This window comes from Macaca nemestrina, chromosome 15 (genome assembly GCF_043159975.1).
Source record: "Macaca nemestrina isolate mMacNem1 chromosome 15, mMacNem.hap1, whole genome shotgun sequence".
In the NCBI taxonomy this organism is placed as follows: Eukaryota; Metazoa; Chordata; class Mammalia; order Primates; family Cercopithecidae; genus Macaca; species Macaca nemestrina.
In genome coordinates, this window is record NC_092139.1 from 39745286 (window position 1) to 39765105 (window position 19820).

General features: G+C 41.6%; 1 protein-coding gene across 8 annotated transcripts in view; it reads right to left on the minus strand.

Annotated features, from left to right (window-relative positions):
- LOC105481544 (FERM domain containing kindlin 1) overlaps nt 1-19820 on the minus strand; it is a 64175-nt gene that overhangs the window by 7842 nt on the left and 36513 nt on the right. For all 8 annotated transcript variants that reach the window (XM_071079650.1, XM_011741194.3, XM_011741192.3 and 5 more), the window contains 5 exons: nt 15511-15618; nt 14889-15020; nt 12917-12966; nt 3568-3692; nt 2392-2498 (listed from right to left, as the gene is read on the minus strand). In XM_071079650.1, the coding sequence (XP_070935751.1) occupies nt 2392-2498; nt 3568-3692; nt 12917-12966; nt 14889-15020; nt 15511-15618 (522 nt within the window). The remainder of the gene's footprint in view (nt 1-2391; nt 2499-3567; nt 3693-12916; nt 12967-14888; nt 15021-15510; nt 15619-19820) is intronic.

The following is a 19820-nucleotide window of genomic DNA, read 5'->3' on the forward strand; positions in this document are numbered from 1 at the left end:
AACTTCGATAAATTGCATGCAGGGAATTTTGCATTTAAAGATGATCCAAGAGCCGGGTGTGGTAGTTCATGCCTGTAATCCCAGCACTTTGGGAGGTTGAGGTGGGTGGATCACTTGAGGTCAGGAGTTTGAGACCAGCCTGGCCAACAAGGTGAAACCCTGTGTCTAGTAAAAATACAAAAATTAGCTGTGCGTAATGGCAGATGCCTGTAATCCCAGCTACTCAGGAGGCTGAAGCAGGAGAATCCCCTGAACTCAGGGGATGGAGGTTGCAGTTAGCAGAGATTGCACCAATGTACTCAAGCCTAGGCGACAGAACAATAGTTTGTCTTAAAAAAAAAAAAAAAATGCTGGGCGTGGTGGCTTACACTTGTAATTCCAGCACTTTGGGAGGCCAAGGCAGGTGGATCACGACGTCAGGAGATCAAGACCATCCTGGTTAACACGGTGAAACCCCGTCACTACTAAAAAATACAAAAAATTAGCCAGGCGTGGTGGTGGGCACTTGTAGTCCCAGCTACTCGAGAGGCTGAGGCAGGAGAATCGCTTGAACCCAGGAGGTGGAGGCTGCAGTGAGCCGAGATCGCACCACTGCACTCCAGCCTGGTTTCAGAGTGAGACTCCATCTCAAAAAAAAAAAAAAAGAAAAAAAAAAAAAGATCCAAGGACACAAAGAAATGCCATGGGGCACAGATAGGTGGTGAAACTGTAAACTATCAGAGAACTTTCCTTGATATGTATTTCCATTTTCGTATCACATCTGATCTCTATGACAAAAGAAAATGATGAAAAAAATTAGCTGATTTCCTATATTATTTGTACCCTTGTCTGTCCTTGGTAAAGACTCTAACTCTAAGGTTAGAGTCTAAGGTTAGAATCATGGCCATTATGGGATCTTAACAAGTCAGTGGTGGCTTCTATTGTTGTTTAATGTCTGTGTTTTATTTCTGACTTCAGGGAGTAAACAGGAGTGGTCCTCAGAAGTGCCCGGGATGCAGTTAAAGATGGGCGTTCTTCAGTGCGACAGTAGGTGAGCAACATTGAATTACTGGCCTCAATCTTTACTGCTGCTGATATGGTTTGGTTCTGTGTCCCCATCCAAATCTCATGTTGAATTGTAATTCCCAGTTTTGGGGGAGGGACCTGGTGGGAAGTGATTGGATCATGGGGGCGGATTTACCTCTTGCTGTTCTCGTGATATTGAATGAGTTCTCATGAGATCTGATGGTTTAAAAGTGTGTGGCACTTCCCCCTTCACTCTCTCCCTCTCCTGTCACAATGTGAAGATGTGCTTGCTTCCCCTTCACCTTCTAAGATTGTAAGTTTCCTGAGGCATCCCTAGCCATGCCTCCTGTATAGCCTGTGGAACTAGGACTCAATTAAACCTCTTTTCTCTCCCAGTCTCAGTTAGTTCTTTATGGCAATGTGAGAATGGACTAATACACACCTGCACTGCCATCCACAACCTTCGCTATATAATTTTACAGTTCCTCCCACCAGGGACAGTGCAATTCCCATCCCTTGACTGCCGGCTAGTCATGTCATCTGCTTTGGCCAATGGAATGTGGGTGGAAGTGACAGTGTGCCAACTTCACGCCTAAGCTTTAGGAGGTGCATGTGTTGCCATGTGCCCTCTCACACTTCTGCCCTCATCAACAGGAGATCTTCCCCAGGCAACCTGGGACCCAGAATAAATAAAATCAGCTCAACCAGAGGCACAGTCCTGCCAAACCTGTGTCTCCAAACCCGTATGACGAGCTGACACCACCCTGGATCATCCAATCCCCAGCCTACCTTTCAGCACATCTTTCAGAAAACAATGTTTATTGTTTTTATTTTTTTGGGGGGGGGGAACAGAGTCTTGCTCTGTCACCCAGGCAGGAGTGTAGTGGTGCCATCTTGGCTCACTGCAAACTCTGCATCCCGGGTTCAAGTGATTCTCCTGCCTCAGCCTCCCAAGCAGCTGGGACTACAGATGTGTGCTGCCATACCTGGCTACCACTGCAACCTCCACCTCCCAGGTTCAAGCAATTCTCCTGCCTCAGCCTCCCAAGTAGCTGGGATTACAGGCATCTGCCACCATGCCCGGCTAATTTTTGTATTTTTAGTAGAGATGGGGTTTCACTATGTTGGCCAGGCTGGTCTGGAACTCCTGACCACAGGTGATCTGCCCGCCTTGGCCTCTCAAAGTGCTGAGATTACAGGCATGAGCCACTGCATGGCGAATGTTTACTGTTGAATGTCATTGTGATTTTGTTACATTGTGATTGTTTGTTATAAAGCAATAGCTGACTGACACAATAGTGCTCTAAATTTGTGAAAACATTTTTAGGTTTTGCTCTTAGGCTTAGTAGAGGTGAAGTGACTTAACATTCTTGGGGTTTTACTCACATGGTCACATCTCAAATACATTTCATTCATACCATCGGCAACAGGGATTAGTAACTTGATTCCAAATTTTCTCCCTGCTACATTTACATCGGGCACAACTTCGCAGCCTGAAGGACAAAGATCAGGGAAAAAACTGAGTTCTGAGGCATCTGTTAGATAAACATCAGGTGTGTATCTGAAATAAAGACTTTGAATATAAGCCCCTCAGATTTGGTTCGGTTTTGAAAAATGGAGGAGCAAGCTGATAACATTAATCAATGGATAACTAGATAAATCTTATGAACAATTAACAGATAAAGAAAAATGCTTTTCTTTTATGGTTTTCTTAAATCAAAAAGTCAATTTAGTTCATTTTCAGGTTAATGTTGGCTCTCCAAACTCATAGAAAAAATTATGTAAATGAACTTTAAATCAAAGCAGAAGGAATTCTCTGATTGCCACAATAATGAGAGTTGAGTGTACTGGTTAATTAAATATTTCAATTCATAGATGGTCATCAGGATGCTCACAGTGACCTTCAGAAATTAGAATAGGCATTAAAGTGACACTGAATTAAATATAACTGTTCTGGAATACAGAAGGCTTTTCAGGATCTTGCAGCACCTCATGTGCTATACTCTTGGAGATGAATTACCACCACATCATAAACTCTGGACACACCGGGAAAGATGGAACAGCAAAATGCAAATAACCATGTTTACTAGACTGCATTCAAGGCCTATGCTCTGAAGAGCAGCTGCAGCCAGGCTGTCATTTGGAAAACAGTGACATGGTTATGGTGGTTCCTCTAGAAGTAAACAATGCCTCATTGTGTGGGAATCCTGCCTTTAATCTGCTCCTTTTTTTTTTTTTTGAGATGGAGTCTCACTCTATCACCCAGGCTGGAGTGCAGTGGCACGATCACGGCTCACTGCAACCTTCGCCTCCCAGGTTCAAGTGATCCTCCTGCCTCAGCCTCCCAAGTAGCTGGGACTACAGGCATGCGCCACTATGCCTGGCTAATTTTTGTATTTTTAGTAGAGATAGGGTTTCACCATGTTGGCCAGGCTGGTCTTGAACTCCTGACCTCCGATGATCCGCCCGCCTCGGCCTCCCAAAGTGCTGGGATTACAGGTTTGAGCCACGGCGTCTGCCCTGACTTACGATGAGCCACAGCAAGATATAGGGTACTCTTACCTCTAAGATTTAGTTTTTCTACTGGTTCTCCTTGTTCAAGTTCCTTATTTTTAAAGTAGGCTATGGATGTGTCTTTAAAGACAAACCAGTATTGTTTGAAAGCTTTTAGTAGTAACTTCTTGGGCCTGCAAATTAAAGGATAGTAAACGTTTAAACCACCATCCAGAAATGTAGGACACACTGCAAATTTCAAGCAGATCAGATGCTCTGGAGGTCCTGTCAAACAAAACACACTTTGTTTTTCCAAAAATAATTTTCAAGTTGCTAATTTCTGATTACTAGAAATGAAATGCTGATATGAGATGTAGGTTTTAACACCAAGGCTCCACCTGGGGCCACACCTGGCTCTGCTACTGTCTACACGTGTGCCCTGGGAAAGATCCTGCACTTACCTGGGCTGCATGCACTGCCTCTGTGTGATGGGGACAGCTGTAGTCTGGGAACCCAGGGCTTTTGTGAGGACAGAATGAGGTCATTTACATGAAGAGCTTATCACAGCGCCTGACGCAACTGAAGTGCTAAACTGTGATGGTGTATGTGAGAAACTGACATGAATCTGGTGACATTTGGAATCTCGGCATACTTTTTACATTTGAAAAAGCTGTCCATGTGGACAGCCCAAGCTTCAAGTTATCATACATACAAGTCAGATACAAACATGAGCAGCATTTTCTGTAGTTTCCACTTGACTCTTAAGAGAAACTATGAGAGAATTCTCAGTGAGCCACGGAAATCGGCGATATCTACAGCTAGTCAATATAGACTCTACTGTTATTAAAAACTATTTTGGGGGAAGGTATCCAACAGTGGTATTGGTATCTGTTGGGGCCAGAAAACTTTATACAGTGGACTAGACAATGTTGGTGGTGCCAATGGCAGGCTTAAAGGTTGGGTCCTTCAAAATAGGCAATGTGAGAATGAATGAGGGGCAGGACAGGGGTTGGAGATAGGCAGAGAAAAGAAATGATTAGTATGCGGTTCCATGGAAGAAATCCGGCCTTGGGGGCAGATCAGGGCATCTCATGCCAGAGGGGTGGGTTTCTGCATCAAGAATGAGAGAAGAGAGGAACCTTGGTGTTCCTCTTGGAGAAGAGAGGAACCATTCATATGTAATTTGGGGCAATTTTTTTTTTTTTTTTTGAGACGGAGTCTTGCTCTGTCACCCAGGCTGGAGTGCAGTGGCCGGATCTCAGCTCACTGCAAGCTCCGCCTCCCGGGTTTACACCATTCTCCTGCCTCAGCCTCCCGAGTAGCTGGGACTACAGGCGCCCGCCACCTCGCCCGGCTAGTTTTTTTGTATTTTTTAGTAGAGACGGGGTTTCACCGTGTTAGCCGGGATGGTCTCTCGATCTCCTGACCTCGTGATCCGCCCGTCTCGGCCTCCCAAAGTGCTGGGATTACAGGCTTGAGCCACCGCGCCCGGCCAATTTGGGGCAATTTTTTATAACATGTTAGTACTAGTCTTTCCTTAGCTAAACATATGTTATCCTTAACACAAAGATATGAAAGAAGGTGCACATTAAAAAAAAAAACAAAAAGTATATGCCGGGTGCAGTGTCATCACCTCAGCACTTTGGGAAGCTGAAGTGAGAGAATTGCCTGAGGTCAGGAGTTCAGGACCAGCCTGGGCAACACAGCAAGATCACATGTCTACAAAAAAAGAAAAATTAGCCAGGCGTGGTGGTGTGTCTTTAGTCCCAGCTTTGTGGGAGGATTGCTTAAGCCTGGGAGGTTGAGGCTGCAGTGAGCTATGATCACACTGGGTGACAGAATGAGGACTTGTTTCTAAAAAATAAATAAATAAAAAACCCAACAAAATCCCCTCAGTGTATTACAGAAGAATATTACATACAAGTTATAAAATAATTTCAAAAACCATTTTATGAAGTTAACATTTCCAGGATTAAGAAAAAACACTGTATTAAAATAGCATTTATTTGCTGGGTGTGGTGGCTCATGCCTGTAATCCCAGCACTTTGGGAGGCTGAGGCAGGTGGATCACTTGAGCTCAGGAGTTTGAGACCAGTCTGGCCAACATGATGAAACCCTGGCTCTACTAAAAATACAAAAATTAGCCAGCTGTGGTGGCGTGAGCCTGTAGTCCCAGCTACCTGGGAGGCTGAGGCATGAGGATCACTTGAATCCAGGAGGCAGAGGCTGCAATGAGCCGAGATTGCGCCACTGCACTCCAGCCTGGGTGACAGAGCAAGACTCCCTCTCAAAAAACAAAAAACAAATAACAACAACAACAAAAAACTAGTATTTATCATGTTGTGGGCTGTAGTTAAGACAGCTCTTTTTTTTTTTTTTTTTTTTTTGAGATGGGGTCTTGCTCTGTCACCCAGGTTGGAGTGCAGTGGTACGATCTTGGCTCACTGCAGCCTCCTTCTCCTGGGTTCAAGTGATCCTCATGCCTCAGTCTCCTGGGTAGCTGGGACTACAGGTGTATACCACCATGGCCGGCTAATTTTTGTATTTTTAGTAGAGCCGGGGTTTCATCATATTGGCCAGACTGATCTTGAACTCCTGAGCTCAAGTGATCCACCTGCCTTGGCCTCCCAAAGTGCTGGGATTACAGGGGTGAGCCTCCATGCCCAAGCAGTTCTAAGGAACATATTTAGAAGGTTGTTTAATACTCAGATTCTCCAAAATGAATAGTATTTTCAGAATAATAAAGACACAACCTTTAACCAAAAGATATAGGTAATAAGGTCTTGGTTTAATCTTGGGCAGCTACATATTTTTCTTTAGGCTTAAGAATGAGGCCCTACTTCTCCATTTTACCTGGACCTTAAGAGTATCAAGCGATCTCAAGTTCCTTCTCCTGTCTCCTGCCTGGAATTTTGGTTCATCTTTCAGGATGCTTCTGACACATTAACAAAGCTAATCATTGCTGCTGTTCTATGCATCAAAGCCTGGGCAGGGTAGGGGAAGGGGGAGTGGAGGAGATGCTGAGTGGTGAATGATGTGCTTAAGAACGAGCGAGACAGGCTCTCATTAGAAATTTTCTTTTTGGTTTTTTTTTTTTTGAGACAGGGCTTCACTCTGTTGCCCAGACTAGATGGAGTGCTGTGGTGCAATCTTGGCTCATTGCAACCTCTACTTCCCAGGCTCAAGTGATTCTCCTGCCTCAGCCTCCCCAGTAGCTGGGATAACAGGCGCACGCCACTACCATGTGGCTAATTTTTGTAGTTTGAGTAGAGACAGGTTTCAACATGTTGGCCAGGCTGGTCTCGATCTCCTGACCTCAAATGATCCACTCTCCTCGGCCTCCCAAATTGCTGGGATTACAGGTATGAGCCACTGTGCCCGGCCAGAACTCTTAATTTGGATGATATTTAACACAGAAAAGTTCTGTCTCCAAGTTTTAAAAGTGTGTAGATTTAAAAAAAAAAGCCACTGTATTGAGGTGTGATTGGCATATAAAGAGTTGTACATACTTAATGTGTGTATCTCAATGAGTTTGGGAATAAGTATACACTTGTAAAACCATCACCACCATTAAGACCATAGACAGCCAACACGGCTCTAAGTTTCCTCCCACTTCCTTTCTTCTTATTTTTTGTGATAAGAACACTTAAGATCTACCTGTTTAGTAAACTGCCCTATGCAGTACAGTAGATATCTAGAACTTACTTATCTTTTAAAATTTTATTATAGGCCGGGTGTGGTGGCTCATGCCTGTAATCCCAGCACTTTGGGAGGCTGAGGCAGGTGGATCACGAGGTCAGGAGATCGAGACCATCCTGGCTAACGTGGTGAAACCCTGTCTCTACTAAAAGTACAAAAAATTAGCCAGGTGCAGTGGCGGGCGCCTGTAGGCCTAGCTACTTGGGAGGCCGAGGCAGGAGAATGGTGTGAACCCGGGAGGCGGAGCTTTCAGTGAGACGAGATTGTGCCACTGCACTCCAGCCTGGGCGACAGAGCAAGACTCAAAAAAAAAAAAAAAAAAAAATTTATTATTATGATTTTTTTAGAGACGGGGATCTCACTATGTTGCCCAGGCTGGTCTTAAACTCCTGGCCTCCAGTGATCCTCTTGCCTCAGCCTCCTGAATAGCTGGGATTACAGGTGTAAGCCAGTATGCAGAGCTCAGAGTTCATTTATCTTGCATAACCGAAACTTTCTACCCTTTAAGCATCCCTTCCCCAGAAGGCATGTAACCACAGAAACATTTCCAAATAACTTTTCAAAAGGCTCTCTTCACAGCCTTAGTGTGTGTACAGAATTAATCTTTCAAAAACCAGTTACGTTCTCACTTACTTTATAGTAACCTTTTCTTAAAGGAGAGATTAATGTGTTTATTATTTTGAAAACATCAAGGGTCTTACTACTGATGGCCACATATCATCACAGAAAGGTCATCAATTTGAAACACTTATTTTTTATGTATTTTCTTTTTTTCTTTTCTATTTCCTTCCTTCCTTCTTCCTTTTTCTTTTCCCTCCCCTCCCCTCCCTTCCCCTTCCCTTCCCTTCCCATTCTTTTCCTTTCTGACAGAGTCTCGCCCTGTTGCCCAGGGTGCAGTGCAGTGGAACGATCAGGGTCACTGCAGTCTCAAACTCCTGGGCCTAAGTGATTCTCCCACTTCAGCCTCCCAAATAGCTGGGCCTATAGGCGCGGGTCACCACACAAACTTACAGAAGTAGAGAGTTGAATAGTGGTTACTAGGGGCTAGGGGTAGGGAAACTGGGCTCAGACCAGTCCTGCCTCAGCCTCCCAAAGTGCTGGGGATTAGAGGCATGAGCCACTGCTCCCGGCCTTATTTTTTCGGAAAAACAAAAATGTATAACCCTCCTTACAGGTGATTTTCCATATGAAAACCAGTGATCCTTACTGTGAGGCCAAAGATTTTCATGATCCCTCACCATCTTTTTATTTATTATAAAGATTCTAGTATATTTTAAGACTCTTGTTTCCATAAAATGAATCACTCTGATATCTCCTGTAGCCCACTGTGTAAGTCTGACTGAAACAGTAACTTGTCTATAAATGACTCAATGAATGGACATTATGTGTGGTCTCTCTCTATAACCTTGTGGCGAAGTCATTTTGTTTATTTCAAAGTAGTTTCTCCAATAGTGGTTACCTTACAGTTTTGGCATAAATGATTGTTGATATTAAATATGTAATTTACTAGTAGGATTGTATCTTGTCTGGTTCATACCTAGGGGTGTGCACAAAGCAGACTCTTGGGCGGGTCGCGGTGGCTCACGCCTGTAATCCCAGCACTTGCGAGGCCGAGGCAGGCGGATCACGAGGTCAGGAGATCGAGACCATCGTGGCTAACATGGTGAAACCCTGTCTCTACTAAAAATACAAAAAATTAGCGGGGCGTAGTGGCGGGCGCCTGTAGTCCCAGCTACTCGGAGGCTGAGGCAGGAGAATGGCATGAACCCGGGAGGCGGAACTTGCAGTGAGCCGAGATCGCGCCACTGCACTTCAGCCTGGGCAACAAAGCGAGACTCCGTCTCAAAAAAAAAAAAAAAAGACTCTTGAAAGATCGATTGGGCACAAAATTTTAGATTGACGGTTCTCTTCTCTTAGCACTTTCTGCATATCTCCCAGCCTACATTTATTGCCAATGAGAAGTCTGCTGCTCACAGCATTGTTGCTCCTCTGTAAGAATTTTGTCTTTTTTTTCTTTGTCTTATTAATGGTTGGCATTACCAAGATGCATATTTATAGTAAATTTATTTTGAGATCTGTGATTCCTAAATTTACAGATTTTTATTTTTAACAAATATGGAAAATTCTCTAGCCTTCTCTTCTGAATGCTTACCTCTCCTTCATTTTTTCTTCTGGAACTCCTAGTAGATGTTTGTTGAACCTTCTCCTTCTGTTGAAATCACTTCTGAGTCATCTCTTCAACTGTGCTTTTTAACTTGATGTTTTTAATACACCCCATCAATTTTAAATTTCTGTGATTATATTTTTTATTTCTGGAATTTCTTTTGGTTCCTTTTCAATACTGCCTGTTCTCTTTTATCATAATTTCTACTTTGTAATTTACTTAATGATTCTAAATGTACTCATTTTATGGTTTCTTCAGATTGTTCTATTACCTGAAATTATTGAAACTGCTAATCCTCTTGCCTGTCGGGTCTGTGTCTTTCATGGTGGTTTATTAACTCACATGATTAGTAATTTTTATTAGAGGTTTGTTTATTTTTTAGGAGGTTATTGTTTTGTTTTGTTTTGTTTTGAGGTGGAGTCTCGCTCTGTCGCCCAGCCTGGAGTGCAGTGGCGCGATCTCGGCTCGCTGCAAGCTCCGCCTCCCGAGTTCACGTCATTCTCCTGCCTCAGTCTCCCGAGTAGCTGGGACTACAGGCTACTGCCACCTCTCTCGGCTAATTTTTTTGTATTTTTAGTGGAGACGGGGTTTCACCGTGTTAGCCAGGATGGTCTTGATCTCCTGATCTCGTGGTCCACCCCTCTCGGCCTCTCAAAGTGCTGGATTACAGGTGTGAGCTACCATGCCCGGCCAGGAGGTTGCCGTTTTCTATGGAAGGCCCATGCCTGCTTGGTTGTGGATATTCCCCTCTAGGTATTTTTGCAACTACATGTTAGGGCTTCATAGGTTTTGTCATCCCGGATCTGTTTCTATTTTATGTTTTCAGGATTCCTTTATTACATAAACACATAAAACATTTAAATTTGTATCTAGGCTGGGCATGGTGGCTCATGCCTGTAATCCCAGGACTTTGGGAGGCCAAGAAGGGCAGACCTTGAGTCCAGGAGTTTGAGACCAGCTTGGGCAACATGGTGAAACTCTGTCTCTACAAAAAATACAAAAATTAATCAGACGTGGTGGCACATGCCTGTAGTCCCAGCTACTAAGAGGACTGAGGTGGGAGGATCGCTGGAGCCTGTGAGGTCGAGGCTGCAGTGAGCTGTGATCACGTCACCGCACTCCATCTTGGGTGACAGAGTGAGACTTTGTCTCAAAAAAAAAAAAAAATTATATCTACATCTGTGTGTGACACAGCCTTGGCTCTGATTTCTCAAGAGATACTTTCATTTCCACACAGAAGCCCATGCAAGGATGAACTTCCTTACTGCTTTCTTTGGCTAATGAGTAGTTTTTCTGTTTTTCATTCAACAGAAGGGCAGCCTTTGCACGTTTCCACCTTTAGGCAGGTGCTTCAGTTCTCACTTCCTGCTTTACACAGGACTTCTATCCTGTGTTCATCTTCTGTCCCTACATGGGAATTACAATCCTAGCCTCAAACCATGACAACCTGTCTCTATTCCCTCAATCCCTCTGTGTGGCTGATGCTGCATTTGTAGAACTAGATTCCTGCCTCATTTCCTGTAAGTTGGTGTTTCTGTTTCACTTCATGATTAATTCTGTATTTATAATTCTTTTATTTTATCTAGCATGCATATGTATTCATAGTAAGATTAGAGTTTGCATTAGAGCTGAGAGCCTGTTGCTAGACACTGAAGTCCACTATTTACATAATACATTTCATAGATTTTTTTTTTTTAAAGAGCTTCACTGTAAAAGAAAAAACTTAAAAATCAAAGGATTAGTCCAATACTCTCGTACTGATGAGGAAAGGAGGTCTAGGAAATGAAGGGCCTGTTAGAGGCCCCACCCTACCAGTAATAGATTTCCACTCTCCAATCTCCCTCCCCTCTTCCCTCCTACGAGCTCTCTCTCCTTCCTTCATTTGTTTCTTCCTTCCATGAACTATATTATATATTCAATGCAACATCTTGAGAACTTAGATAGTATCCACTGGCCAAATATGAGGGCAATTTTGAGAGTTTAAGTCACACCAAAAGCCTGTGACAGTTCAGGGTAGCATAGTGATGTGGGTTCAACTCTAGAATTACCACCTTCTTCATCAGAAATGTCCATAGGAAGGCTACAGTCACCATTTGGTTTGTGAAGGGCTTGATTTTCCCTCTACAGAGAATATGGCAACTCATTTTTTTGTGGAACAATTATGAATACTTTGTTAAGATGTATTTGTGGATTCAAATGGTTACTTTTTTCCTGTAGCTCTGACTATAACAATATGAGTGAAATGTGGTTACAACCATTTATGCCAGGGAAGTTGAATGAATGTCCCTGGTTGGGCGTGGTGGCTCACGCCTGTAATCCCAGAACTTTGGGAGGCCGAGGCGGGTGCATTACCTGAGGTCAGGAGTTCAGAACAAGCCTGGCCAACATAGTGAAACCCCGTCTCTACAAAAATGCAAAAATTAGCTGGGCATGATGATGGGCGCCTGTACTCCCAGCTACTCGGGAGGCTGAGGCGGGAGATTCGCTTGAACCCAGGAGGCGGAGGTTGTAGTGAGCCGACATCGCACCGTTGCACTCCAGCTTGGGAGGCAGAGTGAGACTCTGTCTCAAAAAAGGAAGAAAAGAAAAAAAAAAAAAGAATGACCCTATTGTTTGCGACCACACCCTATAATCACAGTAAAAAACCCTGAAAACCAAACCTGCAGAAACCCAGTGACAAATATTGTTACCTTTGGACACTTGTTTTTCATTTATACCTGCTTCACTGTTCATTTTTTCTAAGTCTTTCTTTGCATCATGTGCTATCAAAAGCAACTTATGTTTCCTTTAAAGCCAACTGCCCCAGTGAAGTGCCAGTTGGTAAAGAAAAGTCAACAAACCATAAAGGGAAATAAGGAACTGATAGGACTTCAAAGAGCCTTGTTTCTTTCATACTAACACACCTTGGCATCATCGTAGAGGTGGCAGTCCATTATTTCCATGAAAACAAAAACTCCTTCTCTGCCTTTTTAGCAGTTTCACATCAACCTGAGGTGATGGGGGAGTTTATTAGAAGTACTTAAACAGGTAGATAAACTAAGGTGACTATTCTCTGTAAGCCCAGGATCAAAGTTCTAGAGAGAAATGACTTTTAAACTATAAGAGAGACTTCAAATGGTATGAGTACTGAGCCTCCCAGGTGGATCCTACTAGAAGCTCTTGTATGGCAGATGTGTTTATTATTGCTGATGTGAACCCAGCCATTCACCGAGCGTTACACACCAGCATTCACTGAGCACGTACTATGAACCATGTACCATGCTCAATGCTTCATATGCATTATTTCATCGAATCCTCCCAACAAGCCCAAGGGGAGGTATATTCCCATTTTATAGATTGGAAAATGGAGGCTCAGAGACATAATATATTGCCCAAGGTCACCTAGCTGGTATGTGTGGTAGAGCTAGGACTCAACCCATTGTCTGTCTGATGGCAAAGCCCACATTTTACCTTTGAACCATGAACCTGCCTCAGGGATATACAATTTAAACCCCTGTACTCTTTATCTTCAAGACTTTTATGAGTAACTCCTTTTCTCCATTAAAGGTTACTTACCTAAATAATTTGAGATTATCTGCAAGTTTAGGGATATCAGTAATGTCCTCCTAAGAAAAAACAAATAATGTTTCAAAAGCAGGAACTTCATAAGTGTGCTGAAACTCAACCTGCATTGTCTAACATGGCAGTCCCTTGCTACACGTGGCTATTTAAATTTGAATTAATTCACATTAAATAAAATGAAAAACTCAGTTCTTCAGTTACACTCGCCACATTTCCAATAGTTAACTGGGCGTGGGAGTGAGGAGGGCTGGGAGGTGAATGGGGGCCCTGTTGAGGTCCCCTAGGTGGCTGGCAAAATTGTATTTCTTGATTTCGGTGGTGACTTGGGTGACAATTGAATACTCATTTGTTAAGCTGCACATACGTATATTTTTCACTTTTCTGTTTGTGTCATAGATTACAAAAATGAAAAGCGAGAGATGAAAAAAATGAAAAAAGGATAAAGTACTCCCTATAACTGTCATTCAAGTTAAAAATCTAAATTAGAAATGACTACTTTTATATGCAAACAAAAGACTTTACAATTTTTATATTAGAGTGGGTAACTCCTGCTATACCTAATCACTGATTAAACTTTCAAAGTGAACCTGGTTCAAAGTTCATTCTGGAATGTAGGCTGGTGCCTGTTTTCAAACTGAAAAGCCTATTGTTAGCATTGTGTAAAACTATTAAGGGAGGGAGGACATAACTTTTTATTTATTCTAAAAAGAATTACTTTCCTGTTGTATTTATTCAGTGGAGAAAGTAGACAACAGAGAACTCCAAGTTCATGGGGCCTGTGTCTTCTGTAAGCGTGAGACAGGGCCCTGCATCTCTAAAGAATCTTGGCATTTAGTTTGCATTAAGTATTTGCTCCTGAATGAGACCAATTTCTTATTTTAGGACATTTAATGATAAGAGAACATACATTCAATGCAGAAGAATATAGTAACACAATCTAATCCATGATTACTGTTTACATCCAATTATGGTGGAGCCACCTCTCTGATTCAATGTGATTAATAATTATTCCCATGGCTGAAGTTAAATAAAAGGGTGGCACCTCATGAGTGAATTAAACAGGAGGGGAATTTTCAGTTATAAAGCTGACATTCACCTTTCATGGGTAAGGAGAAAGAGATGACAGAACAGTTATCTTTGTTTTATTGGAGGGTTTTTGTTTATCTCCTGAAGTCAAAAGCATTCAGAAACTTTTTGCAATGTTCCGGAAAAAGGCCGCAACTTCTGTCAAGCTTGTCTAGTTGAAATGGATGACAAAGTAAATAGCAATAAGGTTTTTATCTGTAAAGAATTTTCTTGGCCAGTCACAGTGGCTCATGCCTGTAATCTCAACACTTTGGGAGGCTGAGGCAGGAGAGTCACTTGAGCCCTGGAGTTAGAGACCGGCCTGGGGAATATGGCAAACCTTGTCTCCACAAAAAATACAAAAATTAGCCAGGCCTGGTAGTGTGTGCCTGTAGTCCCAGCTACTCAGGAGGCTGAGATGGGAGGACTGCTTGAGCCCAGGAGGCTGAGGCTGCAGTGAGCCTTGATTGCACTACTTACTTCAGCTTATCTCAGAAGAAAGAAAAAAAGAAACAATTTTCTCTATTCTATTCTCACAGTTGCCCCATGCAATAGACAGGGTGGTATTTTCTAGACTTAAGTTTAGGGACCAATTCCACATTCTATGCTAGTGAAGTGGAGCCCTCGGCAGTGGCTCCTTCACACCATGCCAACTTATCCCTAGGAAGAAATACAACACCAAAGTATTGTCTTTAGTAGAAATGAAAATATAGTCCCTTACAGAGCTAACCCGTGAAAAGTTAGTTAGTTCTTGCTAGGTTGAAGCTTGTTAGGTGAAGAGAATCTTTTTTTTTTTTCAAAATCAGATGAAATATTCTCTTCTAATAAAGAAAAGCTCATTTATACTTGTCAATCAGTTAGAAGAAAGCCACAGTTCCGGGTGATCGGAAAGAGTTCATACCAAAAGGCTGTCTGCTTTTCCACCTTCTAGGGTTACTTCCAAATTAGAAAGGGCTGCTTCTATTTCGTCAACCTCGGACTCGCTTGTAAAATCCTGTGTTTCGGCAGACAACGACAGTTTGCTAATGTGGTACTAAAATGAAAACAGAAATTTTAGAAATGTTGTAAACAGAAATGTTATACATATAAATGAATCCATTAGCCATTTTTTTTCCTTTGAGGACTATTCCCTTGGAATACTGAACATTTTCTAAGAGGAGATCTCCTTCCCGTGTGGGGAAAATGACATTTTAACCTGAGTCATTCTGAGGTCCATGGTTAGTCATGTTACAGCTGGTTCTTTCTCATCACTGAGTGTGCTTACAGTAGGGAAGAGATAATAATTGCAAGACCAGTGTCTTACATAGGATGTGAGCGTGTGTGGATGATGAGGAACATTTTAAATTAAAAATTTGTTCTGCTCTGAAGAAGAAAGCAAAATAAAAAATACAGAAAAAAATTGCTCTCTTTATTTTCAGATATTTCTTCAAAGAAAAAAAAAACTAGTATGAAGCATATGAAACTTTAAGCAGAACAAACTTGGTTTGTCTCCTTCCACAGAAAAGGTACTGAAGTCCCCATACCTGTAGAGCTGCAAAGATCAACATTTCTTCCTCTGTGCAATCAATTTCTTCTAAGAGAATGGCCCACCTGGCTTGTTCGTAGAGTTGGTTTATTCGGACAGCATCGTACTAGAGATAAAAACAGAGGTGTGTGTGTAACGAGGTATATTTACATCCCACAATACAAAAATTCTGAAACAGCTGAGGCCATTCTCTGTTAATCAGATGCAGCAAACTTCAGCTCAGGTAAATGAAAGGAACACTTCTATTGTGCCAAATACTCAGCCTTTTAAAAAAAAATTTTTTTTTAAATTTTTTATTTTTTTTGAGACAGGGTCTCACTCTGTCGCTTAGGCTGGAGTGCAGTGGTGCAATCTTGGCTCACTGCAACATCCGCCTCCTGGGTTCATACAATTCTTGTGCCCCAGCCTCCCAAGTAGCTGGGACTACAGGCGTGTGCCACCACACCTGGCTAATGTTTGTATTTTTTTGTAGAGACAGGGTTTCGCCATGTTGCCCAGGCTGGTCTCAAACTCCTGTGCTCAAACAATCTACCCATCTCAGTCCCACAAAGTGCTGGGATTACCGGTGTGAGCCACTGCGCCTGGCCCTCCAGCCCATTTTACTTCTGAATTCAGAACTGACTTACTTCAAACATTTTCCAGAGCTGCTGCTGCTTCTTCACAACCTAACTTTGATTCCATTATTTTCTCTCTCTTTTATCTACATATTGGTAGTAATAGATAGTAAAAATGGTTCATAGGATAAACAGTACAATAGATAAACAGTGTAACAGAAGGGATCCCCATGCTGATCTGCAAGCCCAGTGCAATCCCAAGCAGAATCTGATGGGAATTTTTTAATGAAACTTTATACAAGCTGATTCTCAAGTTAAGTTGGAAGACACAATGTTCAAATATTGCCAAGAAACGGAAAAAGAACAATGTTGAGTAAAGCACTTGTCCTCCCAGACATTAAAACCTATTATAAAGTTGCAGTAAATAAAATGATATGGTACTAGTGTAGCGATTGGTAAAGTGTCAATAAAACCTCATCTAAAAACAGACTTATGTATGTATATAAATTTAATATAAAATATTAATTTTATATTAAAATATAAAAATGACATTTTATAACAGCAGCGGAAGGAAGAATTCAACACTATAAACAGTGTTGAAAATGCCTAGCCACTTGGAACACAAATCGAAACAAAAAAATAACTTTACACTATCCAAAAATATAAATTACAGATGGATTAAATAATTTAAACATATAAAACCACAATAAGATACTACTTCACACCTACTAGAATGGCTCTTATCTAAAAGACAGGTAATAACCAGTGTTGGTGAGGCTGTGGAGAAATTGGAACCCTTGTGCACTGCTAGGTGTAAAATGATGCAGCCTCTGTAGAAAAGTTTGGCAGTTCTTTAAAAAGTTAAACATAGAATATAATCCATCAGTCCTACTCCTACATGTACACCCAGACAAACTGAAAGTGGCATCCAAACACATACTTGTACAATAATGTTTACAGCAATAATACTCATAATAGCCAAAAGGTAGAAACAGTCCAGATGTACATCAACAGCTGAATGGATAAATAAAATGCTGTACACATACAATAGAACACTATTCAGCCTTAAAAAGGAATGGAATTCTGGCTGGGCACAGTGGCTCACACCTGTAATCCTAGCACTTTGAGAGGCAGAGGTGGGCAGATCACTTGAGGTCATGAGTTTGAGACCCACCTGGCCAACATGGTGAAACCCTGACTTTACTAAAAATACAAAAATTAGCCGGGCATGGTGGCAGGCGCATGTCATCCCACCTACTTGGGAGGCTGAGGTGGGACAATTACTTGAACCTGGGAGGCAGAGGTTGCAGTGAGCTGAGATTGCACCACTGCACTCCAGCCTGGGCAATGAGAGTGAGACTGCCTCAGAAAAAAAAAAAAAAAAAAAAAAGAAGAAGAAAAAAGAAAAAAAAAAGAGGAATGAAATTCTGATACATGATACAATATGAATGAGCTTGAAGATACTGTGCTAAGTGAAATAAACCAAATACAAAAAATCAAATACTGGATGACTTCACTTATAAAACTATCAGAATAGGCAAATTCATAGACAGAAAGTAGAATAGAGGTTACCGGGGCAAGGGAGAGAAGGCAATGAAGAATTACTGTTTAGTGGGTACAGAGTTTCTTTTTGGGATGATAAGAAAGTTTTGAAAATGGACAGTGGCCCAACCTGGGCAACATAGCAAGACTCTTGTCTCTATTTTTTAAAAAAGTGGCTCGTGCCTATAGTCCCAGATACTTGGGAGGTTGAGGCAGGAGGATTGCTTGAGGCCAGGACCCTAGGACCATCACCCTAGGCAACATGATGAGTCTCTGCTGTTTCTACAAAAAATAAAATAAAATAAATTATCCAGGCATGGTGGCATGCACCTGTTCCAGCTACTCAGGAGGCTGAGGTTGGAGGATTGCTTGAGCCTAGGAGTTTGAGGGTGCAGGGAGCTATGATCACAGCCTGGGTGACAGAGAGAGACTCTAGCTCAGGAAAAAAAAAAAAGAGAGAGAGAGAGAAAATAGATAGTGGTGATAGTTTCACAACACTGTGAATATCCTTAATGCTACTAAATTGTGCATCTAAAAATGGTTAAAATGGTAAATATTATGTATATTTTACAATAAAAAATCAAAGAAAAAATTCCAAACGAATACATGAATGTTCATGGCAGTATTATCCATAACAGTCAAACAGTGAAAACAATCCAAATGTTCACTGATTGATGAATGAATGTAGTATACATAAACAAGGAAATATTAGCGTTAAAAAGACATAAAATATAATACATACTATAATAGGAATGAATGAATGAATTCCGAAAATACTATGCTAAGTGAAAAAAATTATTCATAAAGTACCACATTTTGTGTAATTCCACTTATAGGAGGTTTCCAGAATAGGCAAATCCACAGAGATAGAAAATAGACTGATGATTGCCCAGGGCTGGGAGGGTAGGAGAGAACTGGGGAGTGATTGCCACTGGGTATGGAGTTTCTTACTGAGGTGATGAAAATGTTCTGAAATTAGATGGTGGTTAACGGTTGCACAACTCTGTGAATATACTAAAAACCACTGAATTGTACATATCAAACAGGTAAATGTGTGGCATGTAAATTGCATCTCAAAAAGCTATTATAAAACAGCTAAACAGAAAAACCATGACTATTATTAGATGGACACATGAGGGAATACCTTCTGTAATCTTTAAATGGGGAAGTCTATTCCAAGCAAGACAAGAGGCCTAAAAGTTATGATGCAAAGGCTGCCCTGACAACCTAAAATTAAACTTTTTTTTTTTTTTTTTTTGAGACGGAGTCTCGCTCTGTCGCCCAGGCTAGAGTGCAGTGGCCGGATCTCAGCTCACTGCAAGCTCTGCCTCCCGGGTTCGGGCCATTCTCCTGTCTCAGCCTCCTGAGTAGCTGGGACTACAGGTGCCCGCCACCTCGCCCGGCTAGTTTTTTGTATTTTTTAGTAGAGACGGGGTTTCGCCGTGTTAGCCAGGATGGTCTCGATCTCCTGACCTAGTGATCCGCCCGTCTCGGCCTCCCAAAGTGCTGGGATTACAGGCTTGAGCCACCGCGCCCGGCCATTAAACATTTTTAATGGTAAAAAAATCCTAAAGAAGGTTATAGATGTATAAAATGTAGGATAGAGATTGAAAAAATATTTGAAATATTTGAATAATTTAAAAAATTTGTAATAAATATAAAAAATGATGTCCATCATATACAAAGTACTCCTATAAATCATATGAAAAGTATAAATAATTCAATAGAGTTTGTGGCAAATATATAAACAGGCAATTCACAGAAGAAAGCAAAATGGCCATAAAAACATTGGAAAAGATGCTCAATCTCACTAATTACTAGAGAATTCGAACTAAAGCAAGATGACCTAATTTCCATTTTCCTATCACATCTACCTACATTACAAATACTGGTAATGTTTGATGTTGGTGAGGATATGGGGATATCAGCCCTTTCACAGATGCTGTTAGTAGAAAGGTAATTTGGTGATATAAAGCTTTTAGTATCATTTTGCCCTTTGATAAGCACATCCAGTGTTACTGTTCCAAAGAAATGTAAGCACTTGTGAGATACTTCTACAAGAATGTTCAGCACATTTAAGTCCTGATAAACTACAGTTTAGCCTTTCCTTTGATTATTTTTCATTGGTTAAAAAAAGTGAGTCCGACTTATTTATACTGACATAAAAGATAGCCATGATATGTTATGAAGAAACAAGAAACAAGTTACAGAG